Genomic DNA, 16,271 nt, shown 5'->3' with positions numbered 1-16,271 from the left:
GGATGGAGTCATGTGCCTGGAAGCACCACTGTCGAGAATTCATCCCCGGGTATCCTTCGCGGTGAAGCCAACTGCCTCCTCGCTCGAAGATGATGAAGCATCGGAGTCCACCATCTCCAAGTGCACAAATGCCGGAGTCTTTGCAGCTGAGGCTGAGGAATCAGCACTCTTCCCTGTCCGCTTGGGGCACTTCCTCCAGTAGTGGCCTTTCTCGCCACAATCATCACACGATCTTTCGGCCTTCAGCTTCTCTAGTTCTGGATCAGGCTTCTTCTCGGAAGACTTATCTGGAGAAGCCTTCCCTTTGCCCTTGTTGGTATTACGGCCTTTCGACCGTTGGCCAGTTAAGGCCTCCGAACCTTCGCCGTGAGGAGGGTTCGTGAAACGTTCCTCCTGGTCCAGGACCATTGGCACAAGCTCCTCCCAAGTAATGGTGCTGAGCCTGCCACTAGTGATCAACGAGGAATAGGAAGCAGAATACTGACCAGGCAAGTGGGAAAGTAACGTGATGGCCATATCTTCAGATGATATCTCTTTCCCAGCTTGAAGGACTTCCTGCTGAAGGGCCTGCAGCTTGTTAATGTGTTCCCGCATCGTCGAAGACTTTGCAGGGTTCATAACCCGCATCTGCACTTCCAAGGATATCCGCTTCATGAGTGACACCCTGTTGTACAAAGAAGCCAAGTGCTCCCATATGCCTCTCGCCAGCGTCATGTTCTTCACATGGTTGATCACCTGTGGTGTGCAATTGAGGAATATAAACGACCGGACCCTGGCGTTGACACGGTCCCACATTTGTGCCTGTGCCTCTCGGTCCTTCCTCGTCGATAATAACTCCCCTTCCTCAGCTTCCGGCCTTGGCACCCCTTTGATAATAAAATCAGCAAGATCATATGACTCCAAAACTGACTCCATCATGACCTTCCAGATGCCATAATTGGACCCGTCCAACTGACGATCCACTGGGAACGTGGGGAGAGTCGGAATCTTCACGTGCTTCTCAGCCATCTCGAGTAAATCTGCCATCTCGGAGAGTAACCTGAAAGGGTGGGTGGGTGGGAAAAATCTGAAAATCAGAAAATATGCAAGTGGCTGTCCAGCCCCTCTGCCCGCCTTCCTCTTGCACCTTCACTTCCCGTTCAGCCCGAAACAGTCCACCGATCAGCATCCTGTTGCTCCCCCTCTTGCTCAGAAAAACGCCCAAGATCTCCTAGGGCCTAGGGCTCTGATACCATGTCAGAATATGCAGCGGAAATGACAACCAAACTTGGGTAGACAAGAGCAAGTAGACTGCAGAAAATAATCAGCACAAGAAACACAGAGAGATGTGTGTAAACTCTTCTCTATACACAAGATCCCGGAAATACTGAATGAGAAAGTGGAGGAGGATGAGGGGCAATATATACAATCCCATGAGGGCAGTCGGCCAGCACTAGAAAGTGCCCACGACTGAGTAAAATCCCACGACTGCTGAAAATAGCAGTCGGCCAGCTCCAGATGCCTACGCCTGAGCAAATCAAGTCGGCCAGCACTCCTACAGCCCACGACTGATACAGATGCAGTCGGCCAGCTTCAGAGTGCTCCTGGCATCAACTGGCAGCCCTCCAGCCACTAGAAAAAAATGGGAAAAATAGGGAAAAAATACGGGGAGTGTGGAAAAATGATATACGGGCGGACACACCCACAACAGAGGCCCTGGTGTATACAAATAGACAGGAGATGACTTCTAACAACTCAGTGCTATGGACAGCCCACAGTCGGATAGTGACAGGGCTGATATGGCCAAGATTCCGTATGCTTCAGCTTGTGGCAGTCTCATGTATGCCATGGTTGCTACGAGGCCGGACATTGCATTTGCAGTGGGAGTGGTTTCTAGATACATGGCCAAACCTGGCAAGAAGCATTGGGAAGCAGTGAAAGGTGTCATGAGATACGTGAAGGGCACACAGGATATGTGGGCAAACAGGATGCATTAGTGCATGGTTACACGGATTCGGATTATGCCGGTCATCCAGATAACCGGAAGTCTACTACCGGTTATGTGTTTACATTCACAGGAGGTGCTGTGTCATGGATATCCAGGATGCAGAAGTGCATAGCCTTATCTACTACAGAGGCCGAGTATATTGCAGCCACAGAGGCTTGCAAGGAGGCATTATGGCTATCTCGGTTAGTGGTTGATTTGGGTTATACAGGGGATATTCCATTGTTGCATTGTGACAGTCAGAGTGCCATCCAGTTGGCAAAGAACCCTGTCTTTCATGCAAAGACGAAGCATGTGGATGTGAAGTATCACTTCATCAGAGAGGTGATAGAGAACAAGCAAATTCAGCTTGTTAAGATTCATACGGATGACAACCCGGCTGATCTGTTGACAAAGAGTTTGTCTCCGGAGCGGTTTGCTCATTGCAGACACTTGATGGGCATTGGATGAGGCCAGTTTCAGCCTTGATATGGCCTTGTATATTATCATGTACATGCTGATTTTTCTTTTCCTTCATTTAAGGGCACTTTGCCTTTAAGTGGGAGGTTGTTGGGGTAAAGGCATTATGCCCACCCTTGTAGTGTGTACAAGCCCATAAGTTATAGTACATAGTACACTTAGTACTTTAAAAGTACTAAGTGCACACTGTGTACTAGTGCAATATACATGTGTGATAGGGGAGTCACACACTCATTCTCATGAGTTGACTTATCCCCACAACTCTCTCTCTCTCTCTCTCTCTCTCCGTTCTTCTCTGTGTATGTCTCCCACATGAAAATCTAACCCTAATTCTCTCCCATTCATTTTGCTCCTACTTCGAGAATGACCACAATAAGATCAGTGATTGCATTGGCTGCACATAAAGGATGGAAACTGCATCAATTGGACATCAAAACTGCATTCTTAAATGGGGATTTACAGGAGGAAGTATATGTAAATCAGCCCATTGGTTTAGTTCCTGGTGAGGAACATAAAGTATGGAGGTTACACAAAGCATTGTATGGGTTAAAGCAAGCTCCAAGAGCTTGGTATGATAAGATACATGCTCATCTAACCAGCCAAGGTTATGAGAATAGTCTAGCTGGAAGCACATTGTATGTGAAGAAAACCCATGCCGATATTCTCATAGTCATCTTGTATGTAGATGACATGCTCATTACAGGTACTAGCAAAGCACAAATTTCAGATTTCAAAGCTGATTTGAAAGCTGAATTTGATATGTCAGATTTGGGGCCTTTACACTACTATCTTGGCATACAGTTTATGCATACAGATGATGGCATTGTTATGCAGCAAACTAAGTACATAAAAAGTTTGCTAAAAAGGTTTCACATGGATGAATGTAAGCCCATTTCTACTCCGGTAGAACCAGGTGTACGGCTTACTATGCATGATATTGGAGAGCCTTTTGAGGCCGGCATTTACAGCCAGGCAGTGGGATGCCTCATTTACTTGTGTAACACGAGGCCGGACATATCTTTTGGGGTGTCTTTGTTGATCTTAGGAATCCAGTGGTTTCGCCAATATGAACCCATTTTCAATTGGGGACAGGTCACTTTTGCTGTCTGTAACGGTTTCTGTGAGCCTGTCCTGATTCGTGGGGATAGGAGCATTCTGGGCATTCCACTGATTTTTCATCTCTTGGCCCGATGAGCTATCTGCAAGGGTGTAGGAGCATTGATTTATGTTCGTACTCAGACAACTTCTACCTCATCGATAGCAGCTGTCTCATCTTCATCTTCAGTTCCCTAGTTGGCAGATCTTCTTTCTCGACATTAGGATAGTATGCTTAGGGACGATCTCCCACCCTCTCGTCTTGAGGATCATCATATTGATTTGGTCCCTGGGACAGAACCTTCTAGCAATTTTCCCTATCCTCTTTCCAAGACTTTGGAGGACGAGCTAGAAAAGTAGTTATTTGAGCTCCTCTTTCATTCGGCCATCTTCCTCACCATTTGTTGCACCCATCTTATTTGTCCAAAAGAAAGGCAAGCCTGCACGCCTTTGTGTAGATTACAGGGGATTAAACAAACTCACCATCAAGAATAAGTTTCATATGCCCAGGATCGAGTACATTTTGGAGCGTTTAGACGGTGCAAAGTTTTTTTTACTAAAATAGATCTCAAAAGTGGTTACCATCAAGTCCGCCGCATTTTTGAAGCTGACATTACTAAAACAACTTTTCGGATAGAGCGTGGTCACTACGAGTTCATAGTCATGCCGTTTGGGCTTACCAATGCACCGGCAACCTTCAATAAAATGATGTCTAGGATATTCACAGTACATCTTAGTAAGTGTTTTCATATTTCTTAATGATGTAGTTATATTTTCAGCCACTGCGGAGCAGCATGAGAAAGGTGTGGAGAAAGTCTTGAAACTTTTGCGAGATAATGGGCTCTACATGAACGCCAAAAAGTCTATCTTTGGTGTTACAGAGGTTCAATACTTGGGCTACATCATCAATTCCTCTGGGATTCGATTGGACCCCACAAAGGTTCAAAGAGATCTCGGATGGGGACATTCCTAAGACCTCCCAAGAGATCTGTTCATTTGTGGGTCTTTGCCAAGCCTACAGTACACATGTTGACCAGTTTTCCAACCTTGCAGCACCTCTCACCAACTTGCTCAAGGGGTGAAAACCCATTGGCAAAAAGTCACAGTTACAGGCAAGCATAGTCACATGAAAATGTGTTTCTGGAGTGAGAAACCCCGAAACACAAGAAATGTTTCGAAACGTTTCAAAAACTCCTAATTTTTTTGGTTTCTCCAAAAAAAAATTTGTTTCTCAAAATGTTAAAAGTTCCTATTGTTTGGAACTTAAGCAATGCAAAATTATATAGAAAAGAAACCGAAACCTTGGCGTTTCTTAGCCGAAGGCCAAAATGTTTTGCCTCGAAATCCCAAAAACCCCGAAACGTCAAAAACCCCGAAACGTTTCTGGTGACTATGCAAGCAAGGCGCTTGACGTGTTCCGTGCACTCCAAAAAGCACTCTAAGAAGCGCCTGTTCTGAAATTAGCATCTTGGGATAAAGCTTTTGAGGTCATTATCGATGCCAACAATGTAGCCATTGGTTTATCGAAAGGAATTATTGGGTTTATGATAGAGAGCTTTTGGGTGTGATCACAATGCTTAAACATTGGAAGCCTTTTCTTTATGGATGGGTTTTCACAGTCAAAACAAACCACTAAGCACTTACGTGGCTCCAGACGATGCCTAGTGCATCTTGGGATAAACCTTTTGAGGTCATTACCGTTGCCAGCAATGTAGCCATTGGTGTTGTTCTTCAGCAAGACAATAGACCCATGGTCTACTACAGCCGAAAGTTGGATGTTGTCGAAAGGAATTATTGGGTTTATGATAGAGAGCTTTTGGGTGTGATCACAATGCTTAAACATTGGAAGCCTTTTCTTCATGGATGGGTTTTCACAGTCAAAACAAACCACCAAGCACTTACGTGGCTCCAGACGATGCCTAGTGCCCAGTGGAGTGATCGGTAAGCCAGATGGAGTCAGATCTTCCAAAAGTTTGGAGGAATAATTGAGTACATCCTTGGTAAGCATAACCCAGTTTGCAGATGCTCTTAGTAGAAAGACCAGCATCCAGACCATACAGGAGTCTATCATTCTTGAGATCTCTAGAAAAGAGCAGACGATGCCTAGTACCCAGTGGAGTGATCGGTAAGCCAGATGGAGTCAGATCTTCCAAAAGTTTGGAGGAATAATTGAGTACATCCTTGGTAAGCATAACCCAGTTGTTGCAGATGCTCTTAGTAGAAAGACCAGCATCCAGACCATACAGGAGTCTATCATTCTTGAGATCTCTAGAAAAGAGCATGAAAGATCAGAATGTTGATTCCACAGAGTTTGGTACTCAATACAGTTTGGCACTCACTTTTGAGCTTGGCCATTATTCTGTGCACAGATAGGCAAATAAATTTAGACGAGATGTCCACTTCAAGGAAAGGGATTGGAGCTATTTGCGTGTCATGAAACAGAGATTGAAACAAGTGGGCAAGCATTGTCTCAAGCTTTCTTTCCGTAGTTTTGGACTTTTTCCTATAGTTCGAAAGCTAAGTGATGTCTCCATGAAGTTGAAGTTGCCTAACAATTGGACTATGCATGATGCTTTCCATGTGTCTTGGCTACAACCATATGTTGGTCCAAAAGTTTTTGATGTTTCAGATGAACAGCAGCCATACATGGTTGACGAAGCAGAAATCATTGAGCGGGAGCAGATCCTTCTTCATTGTTGGAAGCATGGTTCCGGTTGAAGACTCCCCACCAGTTCTACATGAAGTTCCAAGATCGAGGTACCCGTGAAGCATTTTGACTAGATGAGTAGGTCTTTCAGAAGTACCCTAGTTGTTGGCGGACTACTTGGAAGCCATGAACCTGCTACCAAGCTAAGCAGGAGGGAATGTCACATGCACTTTGCACCGTAGTGCATGGTGGCAAGGTGGCTCATCATCAGTGCATCATTGTACATCAGTAGAACCCTTTTAGGATATGATTTTGTCGTATGGCGTGGCTCCATTGTAAGCCCCAGTCTGGGACATGTCAGGCACGAGCTATGTAGGTCTTTCCTCAACCATAGAAGGAAGGTCAATCAATCAGTCACTTGAAGAGAATCATTCATGCATGTAGAAGTTAGTCTAGAAGCCTTAGGGTTTGCATTAGGTCATGGTCTGCATTGCATAGCATTCATCTCATGTGCATGTGAACCTTCCCCTAGCCTCTCTACCCTTTTCATAAGCATATAGTCTAGTGGGCAGCCTTATGGAATAGTCGGTAGCATAAAAAGCATTACATTCAGCATTATTAGCTTATTATCCAGTCGTGTAGCATTACGAAGCCAGCCGACTTGCTTAAGCAAACCGACCAGCCGCCTTTCATGCATATAAATACCTAGCGATTCAAGCATTCAATCATTCAAGTACACATCTCCAGGCTGAAACACATCCACTCTCTGCTCATCTCTTGCAGAAAACGCAGCTCCATACCTCTGCTCCTCTTCTGCAGAAAACGCAGTACTCTGAGCCTGCATATACAGCCCTCCATCACTTGCATATTCAGTCCCGCAGAGCCACAGCAACAGTCCCCAATTCAGCCCTTCTCTCAGCCACAGATTGTAGTCCTCCTACAGTTCCTTGGAAGAGTGCATTGGCATCAAGATTGGTCATCATTGGTGCTTCTATAGCAGTGTGTAGTCAGCCCTACTCTTGGTCTTCTGAAGGTTTTGCGTTTGGCTCATCTACAGTCTCAAAGTCAGTCTTCAGTCATTCTCTTCAAAGAAATAAAGCAAATACTCCTAGCAATAGGAGGGGGGCCTTCAGTGGGTAATTGGGACCCCATACTGGGGACAAAGATGGCCTTCTACAGAGATCACCTCCTATGCCTGATAGAGGATGGGTTCATCACCTGTCCACGCTACATGGACATACACCTATCCTTTGGGGTGAGATGTGCGATCGGCCAGATCCGCACCTTGTCCCACCAGCTGAGAGTGGAGACTGCCAGATATGGGCCTAAGGTGGCCGCACCAGAGGACAGGATATGCCAGGTGTGTCACACAGAGCTCGAGACTGAGGACCATTACATATGCCGATGCCCTGGGTACTATGAGATTCGGGGGAGGTTCCACTGCCTCTTCCGAGCTGGGTTCGGACCACTTTCCAGGATCATGGACTTCTCGGATCAGAGATGCCTGGGACTTTTTCTAGAGCTCCGTAGACACAGGGAGTCCTTAGTGAGATCCAGATCAGCTGCACTTGCTCGAGGACCAGCACAGAGAGCTCTCACTGACTTCTTCCATACCAGCACTCCGAGGGCCGATCCACCCATCATACCCAGACCACAGGCTAGTGTAGGAGCTCGGCCGAGAGGTGTGACACTCGACAGAGCCACTGAGTTATGCCGAGCTCGACGCCCCAGACCCCATGGCCCTCGCCCACGGCCACGTCACCACAGGAAGATCCGGGCCATTATCTCCCATCATCGCAGGACCTTCTCGCGCCAGCTCAGTTTTATCACCTAGAGCACCATGTCACAGCGGCCCATGAGGGATGTATTAGGGTGATATGAGAGCTCTCTGCTCTTGTACCTAGATCAGATTTTAAAGTTCTAGATTTCTGTTATCTTTCTTTATTACTATTTTGTACCCAGGATTATGTACCTCATGGATATGATGTAACCTTTTGGTCTCATAGGTCATTTTGGCCTTTTGAAGATGTTAATACAACTTTCTTTCTTTCTTCTTTCTTTGTCTAAAAGTGATAAAGTGGATTGCTAAAGACTCACGAAACTTGGGATACAAAAGGTGGCGTGAGACTTTGTGCGACAGGATCCTTTCATCTATGCATAATTCCGTTGCATGTTACATTATGTGCTCGCAGGGAGATGATCTCTTTTTTACCAATGGAGGATTTCTCTTTGGGGGAAAAAACTGTTATCGGATGGGTATTGTGTGCATATAAGTGCATACATAGATGCTGTTGGGTCCTGCGTATGCAAGCCTCTAATGGGCTTTTGTCAACATGCAGAATGAGTTTAAGAGCTAAGGTGGACTAGAGTAAAGATCAAAGCGAAGTTCGTTAAGTAAAGCTTTGAAGTTGAAAGCTTTCTCTAGATGGACTCTGGAGTTGCTGCTTACACTTGGTTTTGTGTTATGTAACCAGTGCTCTTTGGTACAAGTTGTTTCCCAATCTCATGTACTGTTGTATTGCATTTGTGTCAGTTGGAGGTCTCCCAGATGGAGAAGCAAATTTATCATTTTCGTATACACTGCAAGAAGAGCCCAGGGGTCCTAGTTCAGCTAACACGAGCGTTTGAAGCCCTGGAGATGGAGATTTTGAATGCAAACCTTACCTCTGTAGACGACCACATCTTGAACACTATCGTGGTTGAGGTAAACCATACAAACACTTGGCTATTGCATTGCTTTGGGCTTGTCAACTGTTTGTATTACGGAGATTGAGGGAGAGCTCCTGGTTCCAAATGCTTTTTTTTGTAGGTGAAAAATGGGTTGATCATGAAGACTGAAGAGCTTCGTAATATGGCATTGGAAGTGATTCCCAAATTTGGATTTTCTCTCTACTGAAGAGATTCAACATTTTACTTGAAGGCTGTTGAAGATTCTTGTTCCTTGAGGCTTGTTGAAGGCATATGAAGCCAGAATTATTGCTTGGACGATCAGTGTTTGTTGAATATTGTGCTTACACTAGTGTCTATTGCGATGTCAACTATCATACTAACTTTAATTAATGTAAATTAGGAACCAGGAGATGAGATTGGTTGGAAATCTCTGAACTCACAATTTGGCCCAGATTGACTCTCTCTCTCTCTCTCTCTCTCTCTCTCTCGCTCTCTCTCTCTCGCTCTCGCATGCGCCGAAGGGAAAGATTGTTGCTGTTCCTACCATTCAACACTAATTTTTTTTTATTCTTTTACTCTGTAGACATTTGCTTGCATAATTGGGTCCAATAAGTATCACTAGGTTGCAAAATAAAAAACATGTATCCATGTACTCATGTACCCCATTTTGACTAGTAGCATTAGCTTCCCACTCTCCCTAGTTGCTGCTTCCGGATGCTCCCTACTGATGTATTGTAGGGCTAGATACTTACCTTCAGTCCTTTCTTTTCTTTTCCAGATAGTGTATCAGATGCCATATGGTTGTAACTTTGGTCTCATAGGTCATTTTGGCCTTTTGAAGACGTTAATATAACATTTCATTTGATTTCTAGGTTGATCATGGTGAGTCATACATTGGCTAAGATCTATGGCTCTGCTCTAGTCCTCAGTGAACAGCTTTGCTGAATCTGAGAATGTGAGGCTCAAAGGGTAGGTTGGTTTTCAACACACCTTTACCCTAAAGGCCAGCTTGCCATGCCTAGAAAATTCTGTTGTTGCTTTTTTGAATGGCTTTCTCAAAAAACCATTTTTATCTCCAGATGATTTGGGCTACTATGGCCTGTGCGATGGTACAAGGTACCCCTTTTCTTTCATTATGGGACACATTTCTAATATGCTCTGCAACATTTGAAGGAGCTCGGATGCTGGATTGAGCCTTGTTGTAGCCGTTACCACTAGACATGGCTGTTGGAACTATGTTGAAGGTTCGAATTTGGCACGAGCTGAAGGTGTAGAGAAAGGGCTTGGGAAGGCCTTTCCTTGGAGAGGAGGGGGGCAATTGGCAGGAAGCGGGAGCCCCCTCACATCCAAGGAAAGACCAACCTCATGCTTTTCGTGGCCGTCAACAGTGGTAGGTAGATAAACAAGCCAGTTTTAGATTATTAAACATGCTAGCTTTAGAGGTGATGGCATGATGAAGTTTGCTGTAGATGTTGACAAGCAGGTGGGAGGGGTGATGACAAATCAAAATTCTAACATTCTAGTGAGCTGGTAGAAAAGGTACTTATACATCAACTTTCTAGTGCAGATGTTGACAAGCAGGTGAACAAATTCTCTTTCGACTACACGTGACATTGTTTTGATTTCACTTTCTATTGAGGGGTTGCAAAAGCATTTTAGGAACTCTTGAATCCTTTCATGACCGGAAAGAGTTGGGGCGCAATCTGATAGCTTAGGGGCATGGTATTCCCCACTACTAAAACTGGAATGCATACACACAACTTTACTAATGAAGTGGAGCTTCTGGAAGTGGTTGACTTTACCTCTATGAGAGTGGTTTTTTCATGCCCACGGTTCACCATGAGAGGATCACCTTTGTAAAGGCTATGATTATTTGGCTAAGTTAGAGAAGCAGTGCACAAATGAAAAGTCTATTGTTGAACTCTTTGGTTTGACTGGTAGCTAAACAGGGGTGGGTCTTTTTGGGGACCTATTCTTTTAGGAAAAAGATAGAAGTAGGATATGAGGTTGGACTTTCAAGTTCGCTCATCTTTAATGCATCTACATTACTGTCCTCCTCGGGCAGCATTCATTTCCTCCATTTTTCTTGTAGAATCTTGGCAAGTACGGTATTTACAGAGACACTAGATAGTTCCCTTTCACCATATCTCGGATGTTCTTGCTTTTCACTTAAATAATCATGCGATTAACCAAATCATTAGAATGGATTTGCTTTAGCTTTACATCATCTATTGGACTTAGATTTAGCCTGCACATCTATCTACAAATTTGGGCTTCTGTAGAGAAGTTTCTATATACTTCTTCAAATGGCTATATTATCATGCTTGAAACATGTCACACTCCATTGGTCATATTAGATTCCGTTCACACTATTTAAGAATTAACACATGGCTTTGTGGTGATGGGACAATTTGAGTCAAAGAAGAATTAATTTTAGATGTCCAGTCTATTGTGAGATCAGAGGTAGATATATAGTTACCTTTTCAAGAGGGTTTTAAGGGCCTTTTCTCTCTTTATTCAATGCCTTAATTAACTAAACACCAAGAATTTTCTATACAGCTTCCACTTGGTCCTTTTTTCCCCCTTTTTTTATTTTGTTGTGCATGTTTCACTTAACACTAACACGCTTTACACTTGTTATTAATTCAACCTATGCACACATTAGACAAAAGTTCCTAAGGTTATTAATTCAACCTATGCACACATTAGACATTTGTTATTAATTCAACCTATGCACGCATTATCTACCCATTTTCTTCATCTACTTCTAACCATTATACATTTGAAGTAGATGAAGAAAATGGGTAGATAAGGACCAAATATAAATTTACATCTATCATTTTGACTATATGGGTAGATGAGGACTTGCGAACATAAATTTACAGTTATCATTTTGACTATATGGGTAGATGAGGACTTAACGGATATAAATTTATAGCTATCATTTCTTGTCCATGGAATGCATAGAGTAGTGTAACGGGCCCTTCGAAGGTTATGGGAGCTTGTGTCCATTTGAACCCACCCTGTGACTATATGAGACCATCCCCATAACAAAGGGTTATGGTTTTTATGAAAATATAGTCGTTCATGTCAAGATCTTTCCTTGCCTTTGTTGAAACAACTATCATTGGGAGCTTTGCCTTACAACCACAAGTTGCACTGGTTGTGGGTGTGCATCCACATCCTCACTTTGTTGTCACACCAAAGAGCTTCCATAACCATGGGTGTGGAGGAAGAGATCTGCCTAGATGGAGGCAAGAAAAGGGTTTCCTTCACGGTGGCTCTCACTCACAAGAGGGAGATAGAAGAGAGAAGCTCATGCAAAAAAGAAACCTATTCAAGTAAGCATCCATCTAGCATGCATGAATCCAATAAAACACAAGCAAGCATGAGAGTAGGGAGGAGAAGACGTCTTTGTAAAAATCTTCACAAGCATGCATGTCTTTTCTTCCACAATGAGGTGCACGTGGTCTTTCCCCATATCATTATCACAAGCACAATCATCAATACCACCATCTTTATGAATACCTTTTCCATATGCATATCTACTTGTTAAAATGCAAGAGTCAAAAATACCAATCATATCATTCATAAAACCAACTTCTTCTTCAAAACCTTTGTCACTTGCAACATGATTAAGGGCACCACATTTGTCACCACTACCATATTTTTTTCTAACCTTTCTACAATATTACCATTGATTTTAAAAATATCTCACTAGATATTTTAAAGCACAATCATCAATACCACCATCTTTATGAATACCTTTTCCATATGCATATCTACTTGTTAAAATGCAAGAGTCAAAAATACCAATCATATCATTCATGAAGCTAACATCTTCTTCAAAACCTTTGTCACTTGCAACATGATTAAGGGCACCACATTTGTCACCACTACCATATTTTTTTCTAATCTTTCTACAATATTACCATTGATTTTAAAGATATATCACAAGAAGAAAAATTGTCATCCACATCAACACCTATTGGCAATTCTTGTTCCAAGCATACCTCCTTTGGAACATTTTCACAAGAGATGGTTGAAGTTAAGCCTTCATCACCACATGTTATCAAAATTGCCTGCATTGGAATCTATCACTATGATCTCCATGCAGCACAATGTCCCAAGTAGCTTCATTTGCTTTTTTAGCATCTTGTGCTTGACATTCTTCTTGAACCACCTCAATATTCTCCTCTAACATATAGCTAGAACCACATTCAAAGTGACCACCTTCTTCTTTTGTATCAACCACATCAATAAAACCAACAACCAAGGAATCCATAACATTTCCATCCACTTTAATATCATATGTTTCTCTTTGAAAGTTTAATGGCATTCCATTACATCCATTATTTTTCATTCAATAGCATGTATATCATAAATATCTAGAATACCCTTTCCACTTTCTTCCTTAGTAGCATCAATTATGTTTACATGAATTCTTGAAGAAGCTCTCCTCCTAGGACATTCCCGTTGATAATGCCTCTTTTGTTGGCACCCAAGTAATTAATGTGAGAAATATCAGGAGGGCCATGATTTCTTACCATGTATCTTATATTTCTTGCCCTAGGGGAGGCCTTCTCTCAGAAGCTTGTAAAAGGCCAAAGCTGCAAACTGATCCAGCCTTGTATAAATTCCATGAAAGACGGGTATTTCCCATTATGACTTACATGGCATATAATAATAAGAAAAAGAGAAGCAACAAGATGCCAATATATGGTAGGGACATAATACACCCCTCACAAGTCTACTTGGCATACCAGGCATACAATATGTTATATCTATGAGTCATGCCCACAAGGAAAAATCCTCAATCCTCTGAAGCAAACGGTTGCTATGCATATTGGGCATAAGATGTAATTGAGGACAACAACACATCTTTCTCTCTTCTTGAGTAAGTCTCACAACCTACTAAAAACAAGATCAATACATGCACTTTCCCTATTATTTCATATTCAAGTATGGGAAGAACAAGGGATTGAGGTGATTGAAAGATTTCCCTTAATCTCTAGGCACTAAAAAATAAAGACAATGCCTTATTGATGGGAAAATCTTTTGATTCACTAAGGTAGGGGAGGGTTGGAAGGATTGATGGGGTTGAATGGGAAGATTTGGGTGAGACGTTCTATCATCTTGAGTCTATAATATTTTCACTAAAAGAAGTTCCATGTCGGCATTCAACACTCCAATCTCCCGTAGTAGGAGTATTACTATGCAACCCTGTATAGTAGGAGTATTGCTATGCAACCCTCCAATCTCCCGTATAGTAGGACTTGATGGCAAGGTTCCGTTGAAGGAGAGAGGTACTTCACTTTTAGGAGTAGATGGAAGACCTAGCCCTTTGCTCTTATTTTGCACACTGCAAGCATGTTCTTTCATCTTCCCCAATTTGCAAAAAACTATCCCTTGCTTGCTCTTATTTTGCACATTGCAAGCAAGTTCTTTCATCTCCCCAATTGGAGACCCCAATTGGTGGTTAGACCGCCACATTAGCTAAGTTGATGAAGCAATTTTTTGTGCGGTTGGTGATATCTTTGGGTCCTTATCAAAACCAAATTTGGCATTGCTTGGACTCTTCTTTAGATTGGCCTGTTGAGTACAAGGCTGTGGAGGTGGATTTCAAGGTTGTGGAGGTGGTTTTGAAATCCAAAGTTGGGTGTTGCCTTCATGTGTTCATGAAATTTTGGGCATCTATAGCCACCTTTTGGGGCCCCAACAAAATTGACTTCTTTGAGCTGCTTGAGGCTGCATGAGTTTAGGTTTACAAGGACCTTGTGTGGGAGCTTCGTAGGTTTACATGGACTTTATGGGACCATCCTATGAATTTTTTAATGGTGGCAAGGGCAATCAACATTCTTAGGTAGCCATATGAGATTTAAAGTATCCTTTTGCTTATAATAATTAGTCTTAGTTCTTCCTCAAGAAGCATTGTCACGTTGTTGATGGGGGAGTTGTAGGGTAACCATGTTTTTTGCAATGTTGATTATACATTGGGCTTTATTTACCCAAATTTTTCCAAGGATGATTTCTTCTTTGATTGTACCTATGTACTTACAAGTGTGTGCTACATGAAGCAAAGGGTTACAATAGTAACTATTGATATTCTTGAAGCTCTTATTCTGTGTAGCCGACCACAACTCCTTGTTGTGGGGGTTGTCAATGAGGTTGCTTGGTGGAGAGAGTTTTTCTTGGCTACCTCTCTCTCTCTCTCTCTCTCTCTCTCTCTCTCTCTCTCTCTCTCTATACTTTGAACACTCTCTCTCTAACTCTCCCCACCACCATCTCCTCCCACCACCTCCCAGCCTAGCTTCTTCCCTCCAACATAGCTCCTCCTTTTCTCTCTCTATCTATTTCTCTCTCTCTCTCTCTCTCTCTCTCTCTCTCTCTCCTCCCACCACCTCCTAGCCTAGCTCCTTCCCTAGCCTAGCTCCTCCCTCCAACATAGCTCCTCCCTTTCTCTTTCTATCTATTACCATCTCTCTCTCTCTCTCTCTCTCTCTCTCTCTCTCTCTCTCTCTCTCTCTCTCTCTCTCTCTCTCTCTCTCTCTCTCTCTATATATATATATATATATATATATATATATATATATTCTCGCTCTCTATCTACTACCATCTCTATATCCATCTCTATATCTCTCTCCTACCATCTCTATATCTCTCTTGTCTCACTCTCACTTTTCTCTTCTCTCTCTCTCTCTCTCTCTCTCTCTCTCTCTCTCTCTCTCTCTTGGAAATAGAAGTGGCACATTGTTTTCCTTGTAATGTCACAAGAACATCCACATGATCATGAGAGGAAGTGCAATACCATGAACAAAATCTCTTCCTAGCTTCATTTGTGGAACCATGCCTTTGCCCACTTCCACTATGTTATGAATAAAAACTATAACACAATCCCTCTCTAATCTTTGAGCCATCTATGTAATTGACATTATTAAAAAAACACATAATCTCATATCCTTAACAAAAAAACGTTACCTAAAAAGAAAACCATGTGATAAAAAATATATTGTTATAAATATCATTAATTAAACTCTTGATTTATTACTTTTCATAAAAGTTTTGTTATTTAAAGAATAAATTAAAATATACTTAGTATATATATTCATGCTACATACATATATATCATGGTTAAACATATATATAATTATTTTATTAAAATATAATATTAATATATAAACTTAAATAATAAATATAAGAATAAAACGAAAGGGGCCATGAGTAAGGGGAGAACTAAAAGGGAGGGGTGTTAGGGTTGGGAGGAAGGAAGGGGGGTGACATGTGGGGTAACTCGAAGGGGCGACCACCACCCCTCGTCGGGAGGGATGTTGGGCCATTCCTCTCCTTAGCTTATATGTATATTTATTTGTGTGTGTGTGTGTATGTGTGTGTGTGTGTGTGTGTGTGTGTGTCTGT

The 16,271-nt window shown here is 42.5% G+C and overlaps 1 protein-coding gene across 2 annotated transcripts in view; it reads left to right on the top strand.

The window, feature by feature from the left end:
* LOC147618659 (transcription factor bHLH27-like) overlaps positions 1 to 9,392 on the top strand; it is a 43,415-nt gene extending 34,023 nt beyond the window's left edge. Inside the window, exons 3-4 of one of the 2 annotated variants that reach the window (XR_015261934.1) lie at positions 8,378 to 8,543; positions 8,719 to 8,856. Coding sequence is in view for 1 of the 2 variants with exons in the window: in XM_086773687.1 (XP_086629813.1) it covers positions 8,719 to 8,889; positions 8,995 to 9,081 (258 nt within the window). In the remaining variant the exon portion in view is untranslated. Of the gene's footprint in view, positions 1 to 8,377; positions 8,544 to 8,718; positions 8,890 to 8,994 lie in introns of those variants that run through there. The other variant, XM_086773687.1, reaches the window with a different exon arrangement.
* Positions 9,393 to 16,271: the final 6,879 nt, after the last annotated feature.

Source organism: Cibotium barometz, chromosome 34 (genome assembly GCF_041138505.1).
Source record: "Cibotium barometz isolate CiBa-2024 chromosome 34, ASM4113850v1, whole genome shotgun sequence".
NCBI classification, from domain to species: domain Eukaryota; kingdom Viridiplantae; phylum Streptophyta; class Polypodiopsida; order Cyatheales; family Cibotiaceae; genus Cibotium; species Cibotium barometz.
Note: the sequence above shows the minus strand (reverse complement) of the source record. Positions and strands in the feature narration are given on the sequence as shown.